Here is a 20,241-nt window from a genome sequence, read left to right on the forward strand (position 1 = left end):
CACCGACGCAGTGGCAGCACTGTGTACCATCTATAAGATGCACTGCAGCAACGCACCAAGGCTCCTTAGACAGCACCTTCCAAACCCACGATCTTTACCACCTAGAAGGACAAGGGCAGCAGATGCATGGGTACACCACCACCTGCAAGTTCCCCTCCAAGCCACACACCATCCTGACTTGGAACTCTATCGCTGTTCCTTCACTGTCGCTGGGTCAAAATCCTGCAACTCTCTTCCTAACAGCACTTTGGGTATACCTACGCCATATGGACTGCAGCAGTTCAATAAGGCAGCTCACCACCACCTTCTCAAGGGCAATTAGGGATGGGCAATAAATGCTGGCCTAGCCAGCATTCCATGAACGAATATAAAATAGGGAGAAAAATAGCAGTAGTTGGTGCCTATATAATATTTTCAGATTTTGGTATATGAGCAGTTTCAAGATAAATTCAGGATGGCCTCACCACTGCTCTGCCAACTTCATTTGTTTAACATGCCTGAATAAAGATTGTCCTCAGTGATGCAACACTCCAGCTATGTAGGATAACAGCAACCAAGAGAGTGTTTTATTTTCTTACCTCCTTTCCTAAAGGTGTTGACTCACCACTGGAATCCAGTTCCGCAGGTGCTGGCTGCCATCTAGTACTTTATTCAAATGTTGCTTATTCGTGTGCGATTCTGTGCTGTAAGTGTTGGCAGGCTATTTGATTGTAGAGGGCAGCATAATTTTGTCCAACCTGTCCTCACTTGACATTTCCATCAGAAACTAGGCAATTATCAAGTCAGTCCAGTTTGCCCCCTCATTAACCTCGGTATGAAGATCTTACTACATTTTACACAAAAGCAAAATACTGCAGATGCTGGAAATCTGAAATAAAAACAGAAAATACTGGCAACACTGGTCTGGCAGCATCTGTGGAGGGGGAAACAGAGTTAACGCTTCAGGTTTGTGACCTTTCACCTGCTGAGTGTTCCAGCACTTTCTGTTTTTATTTATTACATTTTATATTCTTTTTTCCCTTTTTTTTTACATTTTCTGCAGCTTTCCATTTTGCCCTCCTGAATTTTATTTTAAATTTCTGGATGTATGGCTTTCTCTAATTCTCATATCTTTCAAGCTTTAACCTTAACAATGCAAATGCAAATGAAATTTCATCTGGGAATTTCATCTCAATGTATTATGCTTGATCAAAACAAAATTTCATAAGAAAATTATCTACATATTTTTTGGTTTTCTTTATTCACTTTTGCCTTCTGTTTACATTTTCTGACAATATTGTACATTGTTTTCACATTTTTAAGAACTTTGTGGTTTAAAATGAACAAAATAAACTTGTTGACTTAACTCGATTTCAAAAACATGTATAAACAGCCAACATCACCACACAGGTAGTGAAGATGCAAACTGACCCACATCTCTGCCTTTTTTCCTCACCAGTCTCTCTTTCTTTCATTATTTGAGCCTCCCACACTCGTCTTTGTAGTTTTCCATTTATCTACAGTGGCGCAGCGGTTAGCACCGCAGCCTCACAGCTCCAGCGACCCGGGTTCAATTCCGGGTACTGCCTGTGTGGAGTTTGCAAGTTCTCCCTGTGTCTGCGTGGGTTTCCTCCGGGTGCTCCGGTTTCCTCCCATAAGCCAAAGACTTGCAGGTTGATAGGTAAATTGGCCATTAGCAATTGCCCCTAGTATAGGTAGGTGGTAGGGGAATATAGGGACAGGTGGGGATATGTGGTAGGAATATGGAATTAGTGTGGGATTAGTATAGATGGGTGGTTGATGGTCGGCACAGACTCGGTGGGCCGAAGGGCCTGTTTCAGTGCTGTATCTCTAAAACTAAAACTAATATGAAAGCGAATGAATATATTCCAATCAAAATAGTTAATTAAATTCCAATACAAATACATTGCAGTAACCAAAATTGCCATTCTTCATGCGCAGTGAAGAGGAATCATCATGGAGGTCGCCCAGACCAACAGGCCTTTCGGCTCCGCAATATTCAATCACAAGGGCAGCAGCGGTTAGGCTTGTGCCTGAGTTATGTAAATAGGTTGAGGTGGGAGAAATATTGGTCGGAAATGGGTGCTCGGGCTGGGTGCAGACAGACTATATGAGATCTGTCAGAAGGAAAAAGTAGACACAGTGTGGATGTTAAATAGTGTATTAGCTATAAAGTAAATATTATGAATTAATTTTTGAACTGTGTTTATATTTTATTGCCTTGATTTTGTATTAGAACAAGACAGTGCCAGAAGGAAATTTCAACAAATATACAGAACGATTACATTAGTTCCTGGTCTGCTTTATTTTGTTGGTAGCTGTTTGCTGTCACTTTTTGATTAACAGCCTTCAGAATTTTTGATTGGCAGTTTTTATTCCTACTTGCTACTTAATATTTGGTATGTCCCTGACCTCCACAGTTGTCATTTGTGTCTGTTTGACATTTGAGCCAATGAGATGCAAACATGATCTGTGTTTTACATATTAAGTGTGATGCCTGAGGTGTGATGGACACAAGCAAATGCTGGTTGCAAGATCTTAGACAGGGTAGATTTTCCTCCATAATACCCATCACCTTTGGGGAAGCAGCCATCTGCATTTCTCCTACCCAAACCTATTTACATAACCCAGGCACAAGTCTGCCTCTTGCTGGTCTTCTGACTGAACATTGTGGAGCTGAAAGATCATCTGGGCCTCCTGGCCACCTCCATGTTTCTTCTTCACTGCGCATGAAGAATGACAATTTTGGTTATTGCAATGTATTTGTATTGGAGTTTAATTAACTATTTCTATTGGAATCTATTCATTAGATTTCTATTAGAATTTATTGTACAGTTAATATTATATTTAAACTGTGATTATATTTACTTTTTGTAAAGTAGAAAAGTTCACCTAAGGTCACATCAGAATGCTCTGATTATACATATGAGAGATGTGAGAAGTTTAAGGATGTACAAAGGCTTTGCAAAGGAACTGTTTATATAGTTCAAAATTATGCGGAACTTGTGGTAGAGGTGGTGGGATTTGGAGGAAGAGGCTAGAGAGGAAATAGAGATAAAGAGAATTAGAAAATACTGTGGAGTGAAATGAAAATAAAGAACAAAATTGGGTTCAAATTCATTCGAAGAAAGGATAGACATTTTAAAGCAAGGGGTGGATTCAGAGAAAGCTCTTAAGAAGGAGACTATAGAATCAGTTCTCAAAACCTCAGCCTTCAATAGAAGATAAGGTGTTGGCCAGTTGAGTGGTGACAGATCATATCATGGGGGTTACTGGTGAGCTAAACAGTGGCTGTGAGGCAAACCACCCTAGCCAGGTCTACTTCATGTTCAGATATAAAAAGGAATGTGATGGGGCAGGAGCACATGTTATGAATTCAGGCACAAGTCTAAGATTTTCTGTATATTAACTTTCTAATAGACTGAAAATCATGCAGGGTACTCGAGAGACCCCAATAAACATTCCTGGTGGACAAATCCCATAACTTTTAATGGATAGAAAATGAGGCGGGTGTGTGCCCAAATTCGGCTATGTGCTCCTGGCACATGGAGCTTCATGCCAGTAGCTCCAGGCTAACAAAGTCTAAGAAGCCCATCTCTTTTTAGTAAATCTCACCTACATATCATATCTATCAATTCTATTCTCTCCTGTCCAATCATTTATGCCATCTGTGTCATTGGTCTTCCCTTGGAACATTTTTGCAAATTCAATTAACCCTGCATGATGTCAATTCTTACTCCTAACAATCTAAATTTTAACTTGTGTTCCCTGATATTTCAACAGCTCACCATAGTGAACAACTGGTCTGGATTAATCTTCTAAATCCTCTTCATAATCTTGAAAATTTCGATTTTCACCTCATTTTAAAATCTTTTTCAAACAAGCCAAGGCCAACTTCCTTACCTTTTCATATAACTTAAAATCCAGTTGCCCGTACTCGTCTTGCTTGCTTACCTCTGAGCAATAATGGTGTTCCTATGATGTGTGATCCGAAAAGTACTTCATATGAAATTTGACATTCTAATACCTTTGCTTGTAGTGTACAATATAACTTTTGTTTTTACACATTTTCCCCTGCTAAGGGAAACTAGCACCTTATTTGTCTTTGTTGCTGTAGCCATGTACTGGGCCGATGATTTAATGGATTGTTCTTGATAAACATTATGAATAATGATACATTCATTAGCCTGTTGCCTCTTGATCCTGCAATGTCTTAAGGTTAAAATTCTCATCCTCATGTTCAAATCCCTCCATGGCCTCACCCCTCCTTATCTTAGTAACTTTCCCCAGCTCCACTACCCTGAGAGCTGTATGTTCCTCCAACATCGGCCTCTTCTGCATCCACCACTCCTTCGACAACAATAGTGATCATGCCTTCAGTCATCTAGGCCTTAAGTTCTAAAATTCCCTCCATACACCTCTTAGCTTCTCCTTCATAAAACCCACCTCTTTAGGCAAGATTTAATCATCCCTCCTAAAATATCCTTCTTTGGGTCAGTATTGATTTTTTTCTGATTATGCTTCCACCATCCCACTTGAGACATTTTTCTATGTTAAAGGTGTTTTATAAATGGTTGTTGTTGTGCTTCAGCATCAATTCTCTCTGTTAACTCAGCTTCCTTATGGATTCAGTGGGCTGGATTTTCTTCTGGCGTCAGGACCCCGACACTGGGAAAACTTCCGGGTTCCAAGCTCGAGCTGCATGGACTTGACACTCCCACAGCTATTTTCAGAACAGTCAAGTCAATTAATGGCCAGCGAGCGGGTTTGCCGTCCAATGGGAGGCCCTCCAGCAGTGATGCATCGGCAGCCCCACTGGCTGAGGTGGGAGCTGCCACTGCAGGTGAAGAAAGAGGGGAGATGCATCAAGATGGAGGCGCCCTCTGAAGACAAGATAGTTTTTTAAAATTTGAAAATGCCACAGCTGCCTGGCCATGATTGTGGAAGGGCAACCCCTCCACAGGATGGCCAGCAGTCACACCTGTGGCCAGGCGGCCATGACGGGTGCAGAAGGGGGCTCCCTCGCAGGATTAAGTGCAGTTCCCCCCCTCCACCCCCACTGTGAGGCTGCCTCGTTGCACTGGCCATGTTTTGGCTGCTGTGCATAGCCTGCATCACGAGTGAAAAATCCCACTCGGCATGGGAAAGGGGCCTTAATAGGCCCCTTAATTTGCCTTAATTGGCTACCTGCCACTTGCGGGTGGGTAACTGTTCTGAACCCAACCCGGCCATTTTAAGAACGGTTCAGGGTTGGGATCGTGACGCCAAACCCACATGACAGCTGGCGGCGTGAAATTCCAGGCCCGCCCACCTCCCATCCGAACCCCGTTGTGATTCAAAAATTCAGCCTAGTAACTCTTCCAATGAGGGAGAGTGGCGTAGCGATTGTGTTTGGCTGCAATCAACAATTTTTTACCCTTCAAATTTTCTCTCTTCTGGCCAGAAGGCAGAAAGGGGGACAAAATTACAATGAGAAAGGGCCATAGGTGTCAATATTCCTCTGGCCATTCTTTATTTTGAGTCTCCAATATAGGTATCAGCAAGCTATCACAGCCAAGAACTGCCAAATGTATGGACTTTTTCAAACGTTAGGTTGTGAAAAGGAATGGGAATCATGACTAACTTTCCTCCTAGCCCAACAGCTCTACGTCCAATTGTAGCAAAACAACTCATAGAATCATAAAATGTTACAGCACAGGAACAGGCCATTTGGTTCATCTGAGCCAGTGTTTTTGTCCACATGAGCCACTTGGTCCAATCCTACTCCTGCTCAGTCCCCATACTCTTTCATACTTCTCTTTTGCATATAGCTAGTTAATTCCCTTTTTAAGGACTTTTAGGACTCTGCTTTAGCAAGATTTGTGGTAGAGAATTCCTCATTCTAACCACCCTGTATGTGAAGACATTTTATCTAGTCCCTGTATAGATTAGGGACTGAACCTATGGCTTTCCAGGTTAAGTATGATTCAGCAGCACACAAGATGGTTCATTTATTCCCTTGACCTTCAAGGAATTCCCGACTTTAAGCATAGTATTGACCAGGTCATGAGTTACAATGAGAAAGAATCCTACTAATTATGCTAATTCATCATGTCACTCATGTTAATGTAGCAGTAAAATACACCAATGATGCAATGCAGGGATGTATTTGAAGTTCTTCATACAAAACAATTAAAAAAACATTTGTGCAAAAACACTTGTGGAGAAATAAATCATGTTACAATACAACCACATTGTGTACTCGCCATTCCATTGATGCTTGCCTTCTGGTTACAAACATGTCAACAAGGCGGTGTCCTAATAAAATATACATATGACAGATATTCAAAATAAAACAAGAATAAAGCACACCTCGTCACAAATTATTTGTAGGAAGTGGTTTTGAAAATGAAAACGTCTGCCAGAAGGACAAATCGAATTCTGAACATACAGCGAGTTGGAATTGCTAGTCTAGTTATGTTTCCACTCTAAAAGAAAATACACCTTCAAGTTGCTGCGTGCCATGGCAGCGTGCTTGCTCAAGCAAAAAAAAAGTCCAGTTCTTCGTAACGGAGTAAGTCAATGTTCATCTGGATCATCTTTTTAGCCAGATGTTTAGATACATGAGATTAAGGACAAATTGCCCTCAACTTGTTTTCTGACAAGCTGCAATATTCCTTGACATACCCTCCCTTCAGCATCAAATTGAGTAATATATCAAAGAAGGGTGGTCCTCATTGTTCCCCACCTCCTTCAGTTCATTCATCAAACTGAACTGCCCAACACGAAAATATCTCCCCAACAAAAAGAGTTGATTGTCATCTCAAAGCTTGCATTTTGGACCCATTTATATTAAATAGTTGCATAGCAACAAATATAAGTGAAATTTAAACTTGCTATTAATATAAATTTTAAATTCTAATTTAAACCAGATATATGTTACAGTTGTAGTCTTTTACCGTGTCACCTTTAGTATTTTACCAGAACCTGTAAACTCCAAAAAAGTCCAATTCAGCTTTGGTAGGAAAAAGCTTAAACAACTGCACATTTCAGAGATCTGCTTACAAAAGGAGTTATTTTCAAAAATGTTGACTTCAAAGAAAGTCTGCAGAATTCTACTTGTTCTTGTACTTTGTTAGAAATTTAGGTGAAATATCCCACATTGCTGGTTCTGTAGCATTTTTTTCACTAAACCACACATGTTAAACACTTTTTCTGGTTTTATGTGTTGATGCTTCTTATTGAACAACAAATATATGACAAAGAACATTAATTTAAAAAAGGTAACATCTTTCTCAATGGTCTAATGGGAAAAGGCACTGCCCAGTGTGATACTGAGACCTGAAGCTCCTTACCTATTCCCATGCCGGCAAGCAGTTAGAACACTAAAACTGGTCTCAGCACTCTAAGCTAGGGAAGGGAGGAAAAAATATCAATCAAGGTTTTTGCTGCTGATCACTATTCAGTGACACTTGTTAAAGGCAAGTGTGTGTGTGGACCTCACATGAAGACATAGCTCACAGCGATGATGTCTTCCATAGTCAAACAGCCCAGTGACACAGAATGCCGGCTTACCCATGATGAGTGGCCACTTGAAAGAGGCACTGGAAGGTTGCCAGTGTCTGTGACACACAACCCAGCAAAAATTAGCTCCTTTAGGACAAGAGGGGAGAAAATAAGGGGAATAATACTTGCTGTAATAGTGCAATAAAACACCCATCACAGTTTGGTCAGGGCCAGGATGGTAGGTGACTGACAGACTACATCAAAGCTTCACTTATATGTGTTGTTGTCATGTATTTAAATCTTCTTTTCATTCCCTATTTTCTTTCTAAAATCAGATTATACACAATTATAAAAACTGTTGAAACAAGTTCTAAGTGTTTTATATATATATATATATATATATATATATTTTACAATTCTGCTCGAATAACAGATTCATTTGCCAACTGGCAATCACTGTCCCCAAGTAGTGTTGTCTGTATTGGGTCAATTTGCATTGTTTTATGAGATATATGTGCAAAGATTGGCACACTAGTTCCACTCGGATGACTTGACATGGATAGATGATGAGATAGCAACGGAGTATTTGCATCATGATTTGATCCTGAGGAAGGCAAGCTTGTCACATGACCAGTGCTTGTTGATCCACTCCCGCTGCTAGGCGACCGGCTCTTTGGCGGTGGACCATGTGGAATCATTCTCGGTGGCCCTTGTGGATAATGAGTAGCTGGGTAGGCAGCATACGCTGCAGGTACAGGATAACTGTTAACTTGGATGAATCTCTGATGCTGGGTTATTGGTGGACCGATTAGGCCTCCAATCTGGGCCTGGGGTAGGCCCTGTGCTTGGTATATGTGTATAGGATACCTTGGGTTACTGAGATTACTAACTGGACTTGCACTGAGAGATGTCGTCTGGGTTGTGGCATTCCCTCCAGATGGTGTTGTAGAACTGGTGTGGCTTGATAGCCCTTCCCACGACCTCAGCCTGGCATGAATATCCTTAAATCGTGGTCTTCTGGCTGGAATCTCATGCCAGGTTTCTGTCATTAAATCATACGTTCTAGGAGGACAATCTTCTGGGCATGGGAGTAACTGCCTCTTTCGTATCATTTCTATTACTTCTTGGTTAGAAAATCCGTAATATGGTTGCAGTCCAAAACTAAAAATCTCCCACAAAACCACACCAAAAGACCAAATATCTGAGTCACTGGAAAACTTCCCAAACAGTATAGCTTCAGGAGGCATCCAGCGAATTGGGAGGAGGGACTTATTTTGCACCCTGTAATAATCAGCTGCATATATCTCCCTTGAAAGGCCAAGATCAGATATCTTCACTCTCAGCTGTTCTCCAATAATGATGTTACGTGCTGCAAGGTCCTTGTGAACAAAGAAATGGCTGGATAGGTAGTCCATTCCTGTTGCTATCTGTATGGAGATGTGCAAAAAATCTGCATGGTCCAGGCTAGATTTGACAGTTCCATCTTCATCACTGCTACATCCGACGTCAGAATGGGGCGATCTCATGATGAGAAATTCATGAAGGTCACCATGGTTCATGTACTCAAAGAGCATGCACACTGGTTGCTCCTGTGTCACCACTCCAAGTAAACAGACAACATTGGCATGATGCAGCTCTGACATCAGAGATGCCTCCTGCTGGAACTCTGCCCAAAGCTGGGGGTTACTGAAATCCTTCAGTGTCTTTATAGCAACAAGTTGGGCATGATCCATCCCTGGTAGGTAAAGATGACCTTTGTAGATTTTTCCAAAGGCACATTCTCCTAATTCTTCCATAAAACGTACAGCAGAAAGAGGAAGCTCCTTAGCTTTACACTGCTGGATGAATGAAAACAAAACTTTTAAATTATGAGGATAATAAAAGTAAAATAAAATTCAAAACAAAATATATGAATCATTTCATTGATATAATGATATTATGGGTTTAAGAATGTTATTTCACGTATCGTGGTAAATTATTTAATAAGCAGTTTGTTTCAAAGTATGCATACAGCTGTATGAAATGAGAAATTTCAACAGTAAATAATATGAAAGTCTGTAATGAATATCTCCCTATCACATGTTAATTTTCTCCCTTCCTTTCCCATTCATGTTGGTGTACGGCTGCCCCAGTGCCGTATGATATCTTACCCAAGTGGCCATTTGTAAATCCAAATAGTTTGCGTCAGCGGGATATTGCATTACAGCAGAGTCTAACCCTGTCCTCAGATGATGCTCATGGCCACACCTGCAGGCAGGGCCCCTGAATAGCGAACAGGAGTGGGAAAACTTGGTTCGTCTTTCCTTTCCCTGGACCAGAGGCACTAAGAAAATTACAACCTCTCCAAATAAGGTTCAGCTGGCTCAGCAAAGGCCAAGGGTTCCCCACGACCATGCTGATCTGTATGTCGAAATTTCGTACCAGGGAATGTATTTATCCACTGAGCCAACCAAGGAGGCTTTAAACATAAGATTCAAGAACAGCTGGTTAGTTTTTAAAAAACATTCCACATTCCATCCTTGACACCTCAGTTAAAAGAATTACTATATTAGTGAAAAAAAAAATCTGATTTATATTGAATACATTAAAGGTTACATTTTCTAATTGCATGCATCCTCACCTGTCAAAAGTGCATCATGGGAAAAGGACACTAACAACACACAATTTTCCATTTGTTTAAATTAACGGGTGGAAAATTGTGAGCTATGCACGCACAATCTCCTGATCTGCACTCTCGGCAGGTTGAGACACTGCACCGGGAGTGCGCAGTTGGAAATTTTACCCTTATGAAGCTTTACTCAGGAATGCTGTGCCATCAGGAAAAAGAGAAATGCAAGCAGAGGCGTTAACCTCTCTTGTGGCTTTGTGCAGATTTTTCCAAAATAGCCTGCATAAAACTAACTTTTAATAGATGATTTTTTAAAAAAATGAAAAACACATTCTGTGCTTCTTGCAGCACCTCATAACTCAGGGTCTTGTTTTAGAATACACCAGGCTCTACCACTTAATAAACACTATTAAAATCCTTCCAAGCTGCAACAGATTTGAAAAACGAACCCATGCATTGCATGGCGATGGCAGGAAATAAAGTTTCATTATAAATGCACAGATGGTCTGTATTAAGAGCAAATCCTCAAGGGCAAGGTTGTTTTAAGCTGACATACACTACATTATATAGTGAGTAATAAAAGAAAATTGACCTCTGCATGACTCCTGGTGGATTTTATTTTTGTCTCTTCACACCAATACTGGATGACTATCAAAAGAGAAAAGAGGAGCCATAACTTTGGAGATTCAGGAAAGCTTACAACACGACAGGAGGCTGTAAATTTGCTTGTTTTTGTTTGACAGACTGGTCTTGTACCCAGCCGATCAAACTGTACAGCAACTGTAAGATACACACTCGGTTCCCAGCCAAGATAAACTGAACCCAGTGGAAGAAAAACAACTGACTCCAGACAGGCCAGATTTCCGCATTCTCTTTCTCTCTTTCTTAAAAAACCACTTATGTTAAGTACCAGGCAAGTCTGGTTTTCATTTACCATGTTTCAAAAAAAGAAACAATTAAAGAGATCATATTCCTTTTTGTTTTTTGTTCCCTGGACCTTCCTAAATTCTCCTTTTCAAAGATTGAAATGAAAACTTTCCATACATAACTTCACAAAAAATTTTCTTCTCTCTTACCCATCACAAAAATAAAATGTTATACAGCTAATCCTGAGTTCTGTAAGCAAGTGCACAGAGTGGCATAAAGCTGAGACCCACAGACCAGGAAGGACCTTAGACTTCATTCACAGTGTGCGATGAGTTAGCTGATTCAAGCTGGAGCAGCCGTAGGATGCGACAATTACCCTCTGTGCTCTTGGGCAAGAGATGAGAGGGAAAACAAAAATCAACCAGGATTACTGTTCATTATTTAGTTGTTCCTATTGGAAAATATGCTATCATGTCACTGGGCAAGGCGAGGGTCAGGATTAGCTGTGATATGCCCTTAGAGTTAAACAGGCTGTTAACATGAGGAACAGTCGTTTGGACGAGGTACTAGATAGCTACTGGTGTCTCTGGAACCATATCCCAGTATGAATCAGGCCTTTAGGAGAAGAGTGGGTAAAAAGTTGCCCAAAAAAATTACAGATCTCATTCCAGCATTTTGGGAGTAAAGCTACTTAACAGTTATGGAGGAGGGTGTCACAGTGACAGTCTCATATAATGGAGAACGTAAAACAAAAAACTTGACAGGCAAAGTCCATAGGTTTATAACCGAGACCAGTATTATATGTACCAAATGTATCTAATTTCAGAATACATTATTTTTTCTTACGGTTCAAGGAAACCTTGCATCTCCCTCTCCCCCATTCCTTCCTCCCTTCTCTGGCCACATCAGTCCAATCCCTTTTCCTCACTTACCGTGCCAGGGACTGTTCCCTTGGGTTTCTGGCAGCATCCCACCCACTATCTGTTACATCATTTCCAGTGACTTCAAGCAGGAGACAGTTCAGAGAAATGCAAATGGGACCCAGGAGTTAAAATTACCCAAGCATCACACTCTGCTGGTTTGGGGTTTCTCACTCAGCCCCCAACCCACCCATCCTGAATGAGTTAATGTTGAATTCTTGCCGAGTCAATCTTTAGGTGTTGCTGTTTCAACATGTAACCCAGGTGTCATTCCACAGTGGATTGGTATCCAATGTCCTCAGCAAGGAGGAGGGAGGGGCTCAGCTCCCACCAGGGCAATCTTGCTGTCTCTTTGTAGTCTCTTTCAAAGAAGTCAGGAGGGTGTCTGAGTAGTTCACTCCTCTGTGCTCTTAAATACACAGTGCAGTGGAATCTAAGGAAGAGGCCATTCAGATCCCTGGTGACTCCACTGATAAAAGAGGTCCACTTAGCCACACAGATCAGGAAGGTCTCAAGCTCAGTCCCAATCTGTAATAAGTTAGCTGATTATAGCTGGAAGCACTCCAAATGGACTCAGTGAGCCTGTAAAAGTTGCCTCGAGCCTGCCTAAAATCAGCTGGCTCAGCACAGAGCCATTTTATTTATTTTTTAAAAATTGAGATGCAAGGTCAAAATTTGTAATATAGAACCCCATCAAGGTTCAAAAGAATAGGGAAGAAAACATTGTAAATCAGAATTAGGTGATGTCAAGACTGGGTCTGAAAAACCTGTAGATTGTTGGAGATGGGAGGTTGAGGGAGGTAAGGAGTTGTATAACTTTGAAATTCTGGAAAGAATGAATCTTGATTTCAACTGAATGAAGATATAGAGGGAAGAGGAAGGGCATGTAGGCAGCAACATTACAGACTAGGAGAAACAAAGCAATACAGTTCAGATGAGCACTGATCATAAGTGTATAAATAAAAGATGGATACAATTTTGCAACAGAGAGAAAGAGTGGAGGCTTTGGGTGAGAAAGGCATTGTCTATCAGATGACAAGCTTTTTGTTAAATCTTGTCCACATGTGTGAGACAGGTGCTTAAACAGCCTCAGCATTCAAGTCTTGGGACAGGCCTGAAACTTACAAAGAGTTAAGAGGTGTTGAGGCAAAATGAAGTGTTTGGAACAAAACATGAAACCATGCTTCTTGGAGTCAGTTTTAGCAATGGAGGAGATGGGAATTCTATTTGAAGTCAGAGAAAGTGAATCTAATAATGTTGATAAATGATGTGTGTGGATCCAGCAAGGGTAAGAGATGACAGCTGCTAGTTAGACTAGCGAGTAACCAAAAAACGCATTTTGAACCACTGAAAGAAACAAGAATTTTAATTGTCCTACTTCAGGGGACTGAGGAGATCAAGATGTAGTGACTCAGACATAATGCTTTGAGATATCTGGAGGTTTTGAAGAATGAGATCACATGATCTAAAAATAAATGGATGAATATAATGGAATTATAAGAAAAAGAGTGGATAAGGTTAAATAGTGAGTGAAGGCAGAATGAAGAAGGAATAATGGGAAAGAGGACACAGTACTGAGGAAGTCCTGAGTTTATGGGAAGAAAAAATCAGAGGGTGAGCCATCAACCATACATATAGACTGATCTGAGGCAAAACTGAACAGCCAATAGCTAGAACACAGCTTTGATGTGAGGTCATATGAAGAATTATATAGGCTTTGGGAATTTTGAGGGAATGATGAACAATTCACCAAAGTATCCAAGAGCAGAGCACCATAGGTGTGTAATGTAGACTGCAAAGTCATCAATGGAATGGCCATACCAAAAAACATATAGGTAATGGTCATTAAGTCAGAACTCTCAAATTACGCATTGCATGGAAAGTTAACAGCAGCCCTGATGACATTAAAAAGTACTTTTTAAGAGCAATAAGGAAATCGGTTAAGGGTAAGAGATGGTTTGAGCCTGAGCAAATCTCCAAGTGAAAGAAAGTTGGTCTGGGAGTAAAGAAGATTGAAGAGAAGACATTTAACAGGGATAAATTTCAAGGCAAGCATCTTAAGAACAATGATAAGTCTATTATTAGACCCAGGGCCTTATAGGAGTATAGTCAGTAAAGAAACGGACATTCCTGGCAGGGATAGAACTTGATGTTGGTCTTAATGTTTGAAGAGACTGGTGCAATAAATGGAGGTTCTTTGCCAAGATCATTAAGATTAGAGTTGGAGGAGAAAGGTGGGTTAAAATGGTCATCTTTTCCTTTGAAAGAATTAATAACACGAAGAATGTGGATGAAATAGAGGATTTACAAAAAATATGAGAAACAGAATTGGCTGGTTACGGCGAGGTAGCAAAGCAGATGGGTTTTTTTTCCAATAAAGAGAGAGATATTTGATTTGATTTTGCTTGACAATAAATTTGAAATTTAGACAACTGCTATTAGAAGCTTGGTAGAGACAGCTGATGAATTTAGTGCAGTGAAGAAAAGAGATTTATAGCCACAGCTGATGTGTTTAGTGATGCAGAGTAGCTAAGGCAAACAGTTAAGATGTCAAAGTGAACATACACACTTACCCCGTTTTGGATTGGAAGTTGGAGTAGGAAGTGCAATGGAAATTGGAAGGAGAAAAATGATTCAACTTTAGTACTATGTGATAACATTATTGAAAAGATTATCTGGAAGACGGCATGCTTCTGATGTTAGAAAGCAGAATTGAGAGACATGTGAGAAATGGCTGGGTTGCTGAAGAATCCTGGTAGTAATAATGACCATGCATTTCACTCCCAAACAGTCAGCATCAGGAGCTCCTCCAAGCCAAATCCCAGAATGATGTCTTCATTGTTTGAAAAAAATTGTCATGATACATTGAGAGAGAGCCAGATTTTTAAAAAAGGGATGTCAGGTTAATAACTTTTTGATGTATGTTCTTTAATTAAAATCATGCAATACCTTTGGAGCACATGGTCAGGATGTGGTGATCCACTGCTCGGAGCAGGGGGAAAGAAACTTTTCCTGTGTTAGTTCAGCATCCAAATTCCTTTCTAGACCAAGAAACTTAGGGAAGGTGTGCTAGGAATACTCACTCACAGGGTGAAACATAGCACTTTTTACGTTTACTGGTTACATGAAAGGGGGAATTGCAGGGATATTGGTCAACGTTTGTACTATTTTTTGTGGCATTGATATTACAAATATTGGACTGCATATTAGGCTTTGGTGATCAGGCTTGGCTGTGATGCTCCATATGGCAGAATAGCACTTCTCCATTCACTGTTTAGACTCACTTGGGTCAGCTATACGAAAGATCATAGTGAGCAGAGAGTAGGATAAAGCTAGGTGGCCCATACACTTTAAAGAGCCAAATGGCCTGTTTCTGTATTGGAACATTCTGCAATTTTATGAGTAACCAGGGACTGCTGTACTGCAATCATACTTCAGCTAGAGTCAGAGCATTCAGAAGAAGAAAACATGAGCAACAAGTCTACTTAATATGGCCCCCAAAAAAGGGCAGTGTTCTCAGTCGCATCTTTATTTTTATTTATTTTTTTTTTATTTAGAGATACAGCACTGAAACAGGCCCTTCGGCCCACCAAGTCTGTGCCGACCATTAACCACCCATTTATACTAATCCTACACTAATCCCATATTCCTACCACATCCTCGCCTGTCCCTATATTCCCCTACCACTTACCTATACTAGGGGCAATTTATAATGGCCAATTAACCGATCAACCTGCAAGTCTTTTGGCTGTGGGAGGAAACCGGAGCACCCGGAGGAAACCCACGCAGACACAGGGAGAACTTGCAAACTCCACACAGGCAGTACCCAGAATTGAACCCAGGTCGCTGGAGCTGTGGTGATAACCACTGTGCCACTGTGCCACCCCAGTTGTAGAATGGAGTTGTCTGATATGGATTTGCACCAGCAATCTCTAACAAGTTCCCAATAAGCAGCTGCACTGAGCACTTACCAGAAAATTCTGAAAGAGGGTAATTTTCTGTGTGATTGTTGTGTGTGTATGGGGAGGTGGGATCATGATCATTTACCCTCAACTCCAACAGTCACAAGAAGGTACATAGTACACAAGATCCAAAGAAAGAGGGATTCTTATCCCTAATATATAAAATAGTTTCTGCTCTTTGTCCTGGGTATCATTATTGGATGACTCCATTTCACATCAGTGATGATATTTAGAAAAATGTAAAAGTAAAAGATGTCAGGATAATTTATATTGGCAGAGATTAATTGATTTATGTTGCAGCCATAATACTACAAGTGTTGATCCAAAATCTCAACACACAGAGACTCACTTAAAACCATGTTATATTGTTGAAACATAATACTTAACCATTAGGATCAGATCCATCTTATGGAAATTTCTTTCAGATTGCTTGCTGACTATTTTTCTTTGGAAAAATGCCACAGCAATATTAATCTGACACTCAACTGCTTGCATGTGAGTGAGTGACCACACAGCGAGAATGATTTTCATCTCAAGCAAGACAGAACTGGGCATACAACCCAGGCCCACACAGGGAGAGCAACTCCCCCTCCTACCTGGCAATGCATACTTCCCCATCTTGCTTGCATTTCAAGTTAACTGGACTATTGTCTGAACTCTTAATAGTACTCCATGATACACTGCCAGTGATACTTGGAAGAATTTTATTTTGGAGACTAATTTTGTCAGGCAAAGTCTGTTGTGGTTTGCTTTTTGAACTTAGGCTATCTCTTCCAGGAAGTTTAAAGATACCCATTTATGCAGACAATGCCCTGTCTATTTCATTACAGGCATTTTGTGGCTATCTCTGAAGTGGATTTCATTTTTAATTTTGGGCTGATAAGGCAAGGGATGACAGTGATGGGACAATGGTCTCTTTCTCAATTCTGGCACTCAGTGTTAGTATCAAGTATTCCTGGTCAAGCATAGTGCAAGTTAGATTCCAAGTTAGGGTGGCACAGTGGCGCAGTGGTTAACACCGCAGCCTCACAGCTCCAACAACCCGGGTTCAGTTCTGGGTACTGCCTGTGTGGAGTTTGCAAGTTCTCCCTGTGACCGTGTAGGTTTCCGCCGGGTGCTCCGGTTTCCTCCCACAGCCAAAGACTTGCAGGTTGATAGGTAAATTGGCCATTGTAAATTGCCCCTAGTGTAGGTAGGTGGTAGGAGAGTGGTGGGGATGTAGTAGGGAATATGGCATTAATGTAGGATTAGGATAAATGGATGGTTGTTGGTCAGCACAGACTCGGTGGGTCGAAGGGCCTGTTTCAGTGCTATATCGCTAAAATAAAATTAAAAAAATAAAGTGCATGTCGACAGTTCCCCAGAGGCGGCTCATGGATGAAGCAAGTGAGGCACTATCTCACCTAGAATTTTGTGCACGCGCTTGCATAAGGAGTTGACGCATAGGAGTCTTGGCTCCAGCTCTGATTGAACAATGTAGGGCAGGCAGAGGCCAGGGGTAATGGACACCACAGTGACGATGGCTGTTTATTAAAACAAACAGCTCCTTCCCGTGTGGGCCAGCAATTGGAGCAGCTTACGGCCCGTTGCTTAGTTAAGAACCGATCATCCATATTAAAGAACTGCTGCATAAAATAAATATGAAGTTCATCCATTTCCCTCATAGTAGACTGCCCAGTGTGGTACTGAGTCTATACAGCTGGAAAATATCAACTTTGAGAGTCAATTGAACTTAACTGGGGCAATGGCAACTGTACTTCATGTGGCCTTAGCGCTAAAGGGAGGCGAGATGAAATCAGCCAGCATTTCCACTCCTGATTGCTGCATTAGGACATTAGGAGAGAACAGGCTAAGAGCCCAGCTGTGATGACCCCCTCAGTCAAACTGCTTACCATCACTGACAGTCTAAGCTCAAGCATGAAGATCCCTACTTGGGTGAGGCACTGAAATGCTCATACTACCTGTGAAACTGTATTCCAACAAGGGTCAGTAATTTCAGGAAAAGAGAGAAGTTGAAAAAAAGCATAAAACCATCCAGTCTCTCCGGGATGCTACAGAATAGTACAATCGCACAGCCTTGTAGATGATTCTTTTTAAAATGATCAAGATAATAACGTCATAAATTGAGCCAATCTATTCGATCACAATTATATGTGTTCATTTAAAGTGAGGAAGCTGATACTAATTCATTTGGTGCAAATCTTACAAATATTTAAAATTCTCAGAAATATTTGGACAATCTAATAATTGACTGATGAACCGCAGTGTTATCTTTTTAATTCTTTTCCCATTGCTTTATATTGGTTTATTTGTGAGGCATATCATCTGACACAGCATAAAGCCAATAATTTGGTGACAGGCACCCTATATTATTGGGCACAGAGATCTGCAACTTACCACGCCCCAGAAATGGTTAACACCCCAAAATGTGATCAACCAGCAACTGACACAAACTGTGCACAAGGCTCGTTAAGAGGTCCCAAACGAGACACAATTTAGGGAGGCCTTTTCATAATGTGAATGAAGCATCCATGCAGTGCACCTGGCACATAGCATCCATTTGCAATAGATGCTTTGGGAAAGCCTGCAAGACATTTAAAAACATTGATCCAGCAGCCCTCTTTGTTACAGGGTCAAACTTTCCTTTTTTGTCACTTTTTTTTGTTCTTTAATGGGAAAGAACTGGCAAGAGCGCCTTAGTTCTTAACACATTTTAACGAAAAACCAGTACTGACAGCCTTTGGTAGAGGGGTCACTGACCCGAAACGTTAACTCTGCTTCTCTTTCCACAGATGCTGCCAGACCTGCTGAGTGATTCCAGCATTTCTTGTTTTTGTTTCAGATTTCCAGCATCCGCAGTATTTTGCTTTTATTTTAGCCCTTTATCTGTTGCTGGTGCCCAACACTCCAGTTCTCAACCCACATGGTGGTCCCGATATGTCATGTATTGTACACTGGGAGGAACCCCCATTGAAATATTTAAATAAACTGCCCTTGCATTATTCTGCACTATGCCAGGAATGCATCATATGCCCCAATGTGAATTTGGCAGTGAGGTTGGCTAAGTGAGAAAAGGGACCTATACTGCCTTGGTACTTCTCCAGCTGTAGTTGGAGTCTGACAACATTTATTCTAACTAATATACATCTCATATGTTTTATCCACACGTGGTAATTTCATGATACTCATAGTTTGACGTTCTCCCATAGGGGGCACTATTGTCAGTTTTATCAATGCACCTTGGAGAATTGAGACATACTTCTGTCAAGATATTACTATCACTAGTTTAAAAAGCTAAAATCTATCTGCAAATCATCACTCAAACCACCTATGCCAAAGAATTTAGTAGGAAATTATCAAATATTGATTAAATAGTGCAAATGATCAACTGAAGAAAATGATGGCTCCACATCGATCAAAACTTTCAATACATCAGTGCAGATATTGCCCTCTAGTGGTCGCATAATAATCTTGTAATGTTTTTGCAACAAACACACATTTTCACCAAATACTTTAGTGAAGAGAGTGCCAAGATAGGGTCTTAAACTGAAATGCCTGTTTAGCCTGTGTTTAGAGCAAGACGCCATCTTGGTAAAGGAGTTGAAGCCAGCTGGTTCAACTAGGAACAGTTGCTTAGAGACTCATTAAATAGCTGTTTGCCACTTAAAATGCCTACTAGAGCTCATTAAAGAGGCTGTATGAAATTTTGATTGCTGGCAGTTCAACTAATGCCCTATCCTAACAGTGACCAGCTGTTTGGTAGTAAATACAGCGTTGATGTTGATTTCAAGCGATATATAAAGGGTAACTCACCACTTAAAGGGATACTCACCATATCATGGTCATTGCTGGTAGAGTTGTGAAGAGGGTCTCTAAAACACATCGGGAGACTTTCTGGGACACTTTATCAAGACTTCGCCAACACTCGAGCAAGATTTATTCCGGAAATTCTTTGAGGGCTTCACCTAAAAAGAGTAAGTGCTGTGCTACTCCACCTTATTGGACACCTTATAGGAGTCACCAGGAGAAAGGGAGTGCTTGGTCATCGGCATCTTGCTAGAGGTCCCCCCTCGACCTGAATGAGGAATGGGAGGAGGGCTTGAGGCCAGGCAGAGCAGCACCAGCTGCTGAATGAGAAAGGGACAGGAGGATGAGGGGATTGAGGTAGCATCCCTTCCATTATGGGTACAGGATATCCCTCCTCCTCTGGACCCCTCCACCAGGATCTGCAGTATCACGTCCGAGAATCCATGTGCCCTTACCCACGACCCCTGAATCACCCTGAAGTGTGCCGCTGGGTGCCAGCCAACACACTCCACAGCTTCAGTATGAGTGGGTGTGAGGAGCCCACGTATACTGCTCCACGAAAATTGTGTTTTATCAGCACCTGAGCACTAAA

General features: G+C 41.1%; 1 protein-coding gene across 6 annotated transcripts in view; it reads right to left on the reverse strand.

Moving 5' to 3' along the window:
• Positions 1–1,256: 1,256 nt before the first annotated feature.
• The window catches only part of ror1 (receptor tyrosine kinase-like orphan receptor 1), a 304,997-nt gene continuing 286,012 nt past the window's right edge, over positions 1,257–20,241 (reverse strand). For all 6 annotated transcript variants that reach the window (XM_068037317.1, XM_068037316.1, XM_068037321.1 and 3 more), the window contains one exon: positions 1,257–9,323. In XM_068037317.1, the coding sequence (XP_067893418.1) occupies positions 7,896–9,323 (1,428 nt within the window). In that variant the 3' untranslated portion in view covers positions 1,257–7,895. The remainder of the gene's footprint in view (positions 9,324–20,241) is intronic.

The sequence above is a fragment of the Heterodontus francisci genome, chromosome 8, assembly GCF_036365525.1.
Source record: "Heterodontus francisci isolate sHetFra1 chromosome 8, sHetFra1.hap1, whole genome shotgun sequence".
In the NCBI taxonomy this organism is placed as follows: Eukaryota; Metazoa; Chordata; class Chondrichthyes; order Heterodontiformes; family Heterodontidae; genus Heterodontus; species Heterodontus francisci.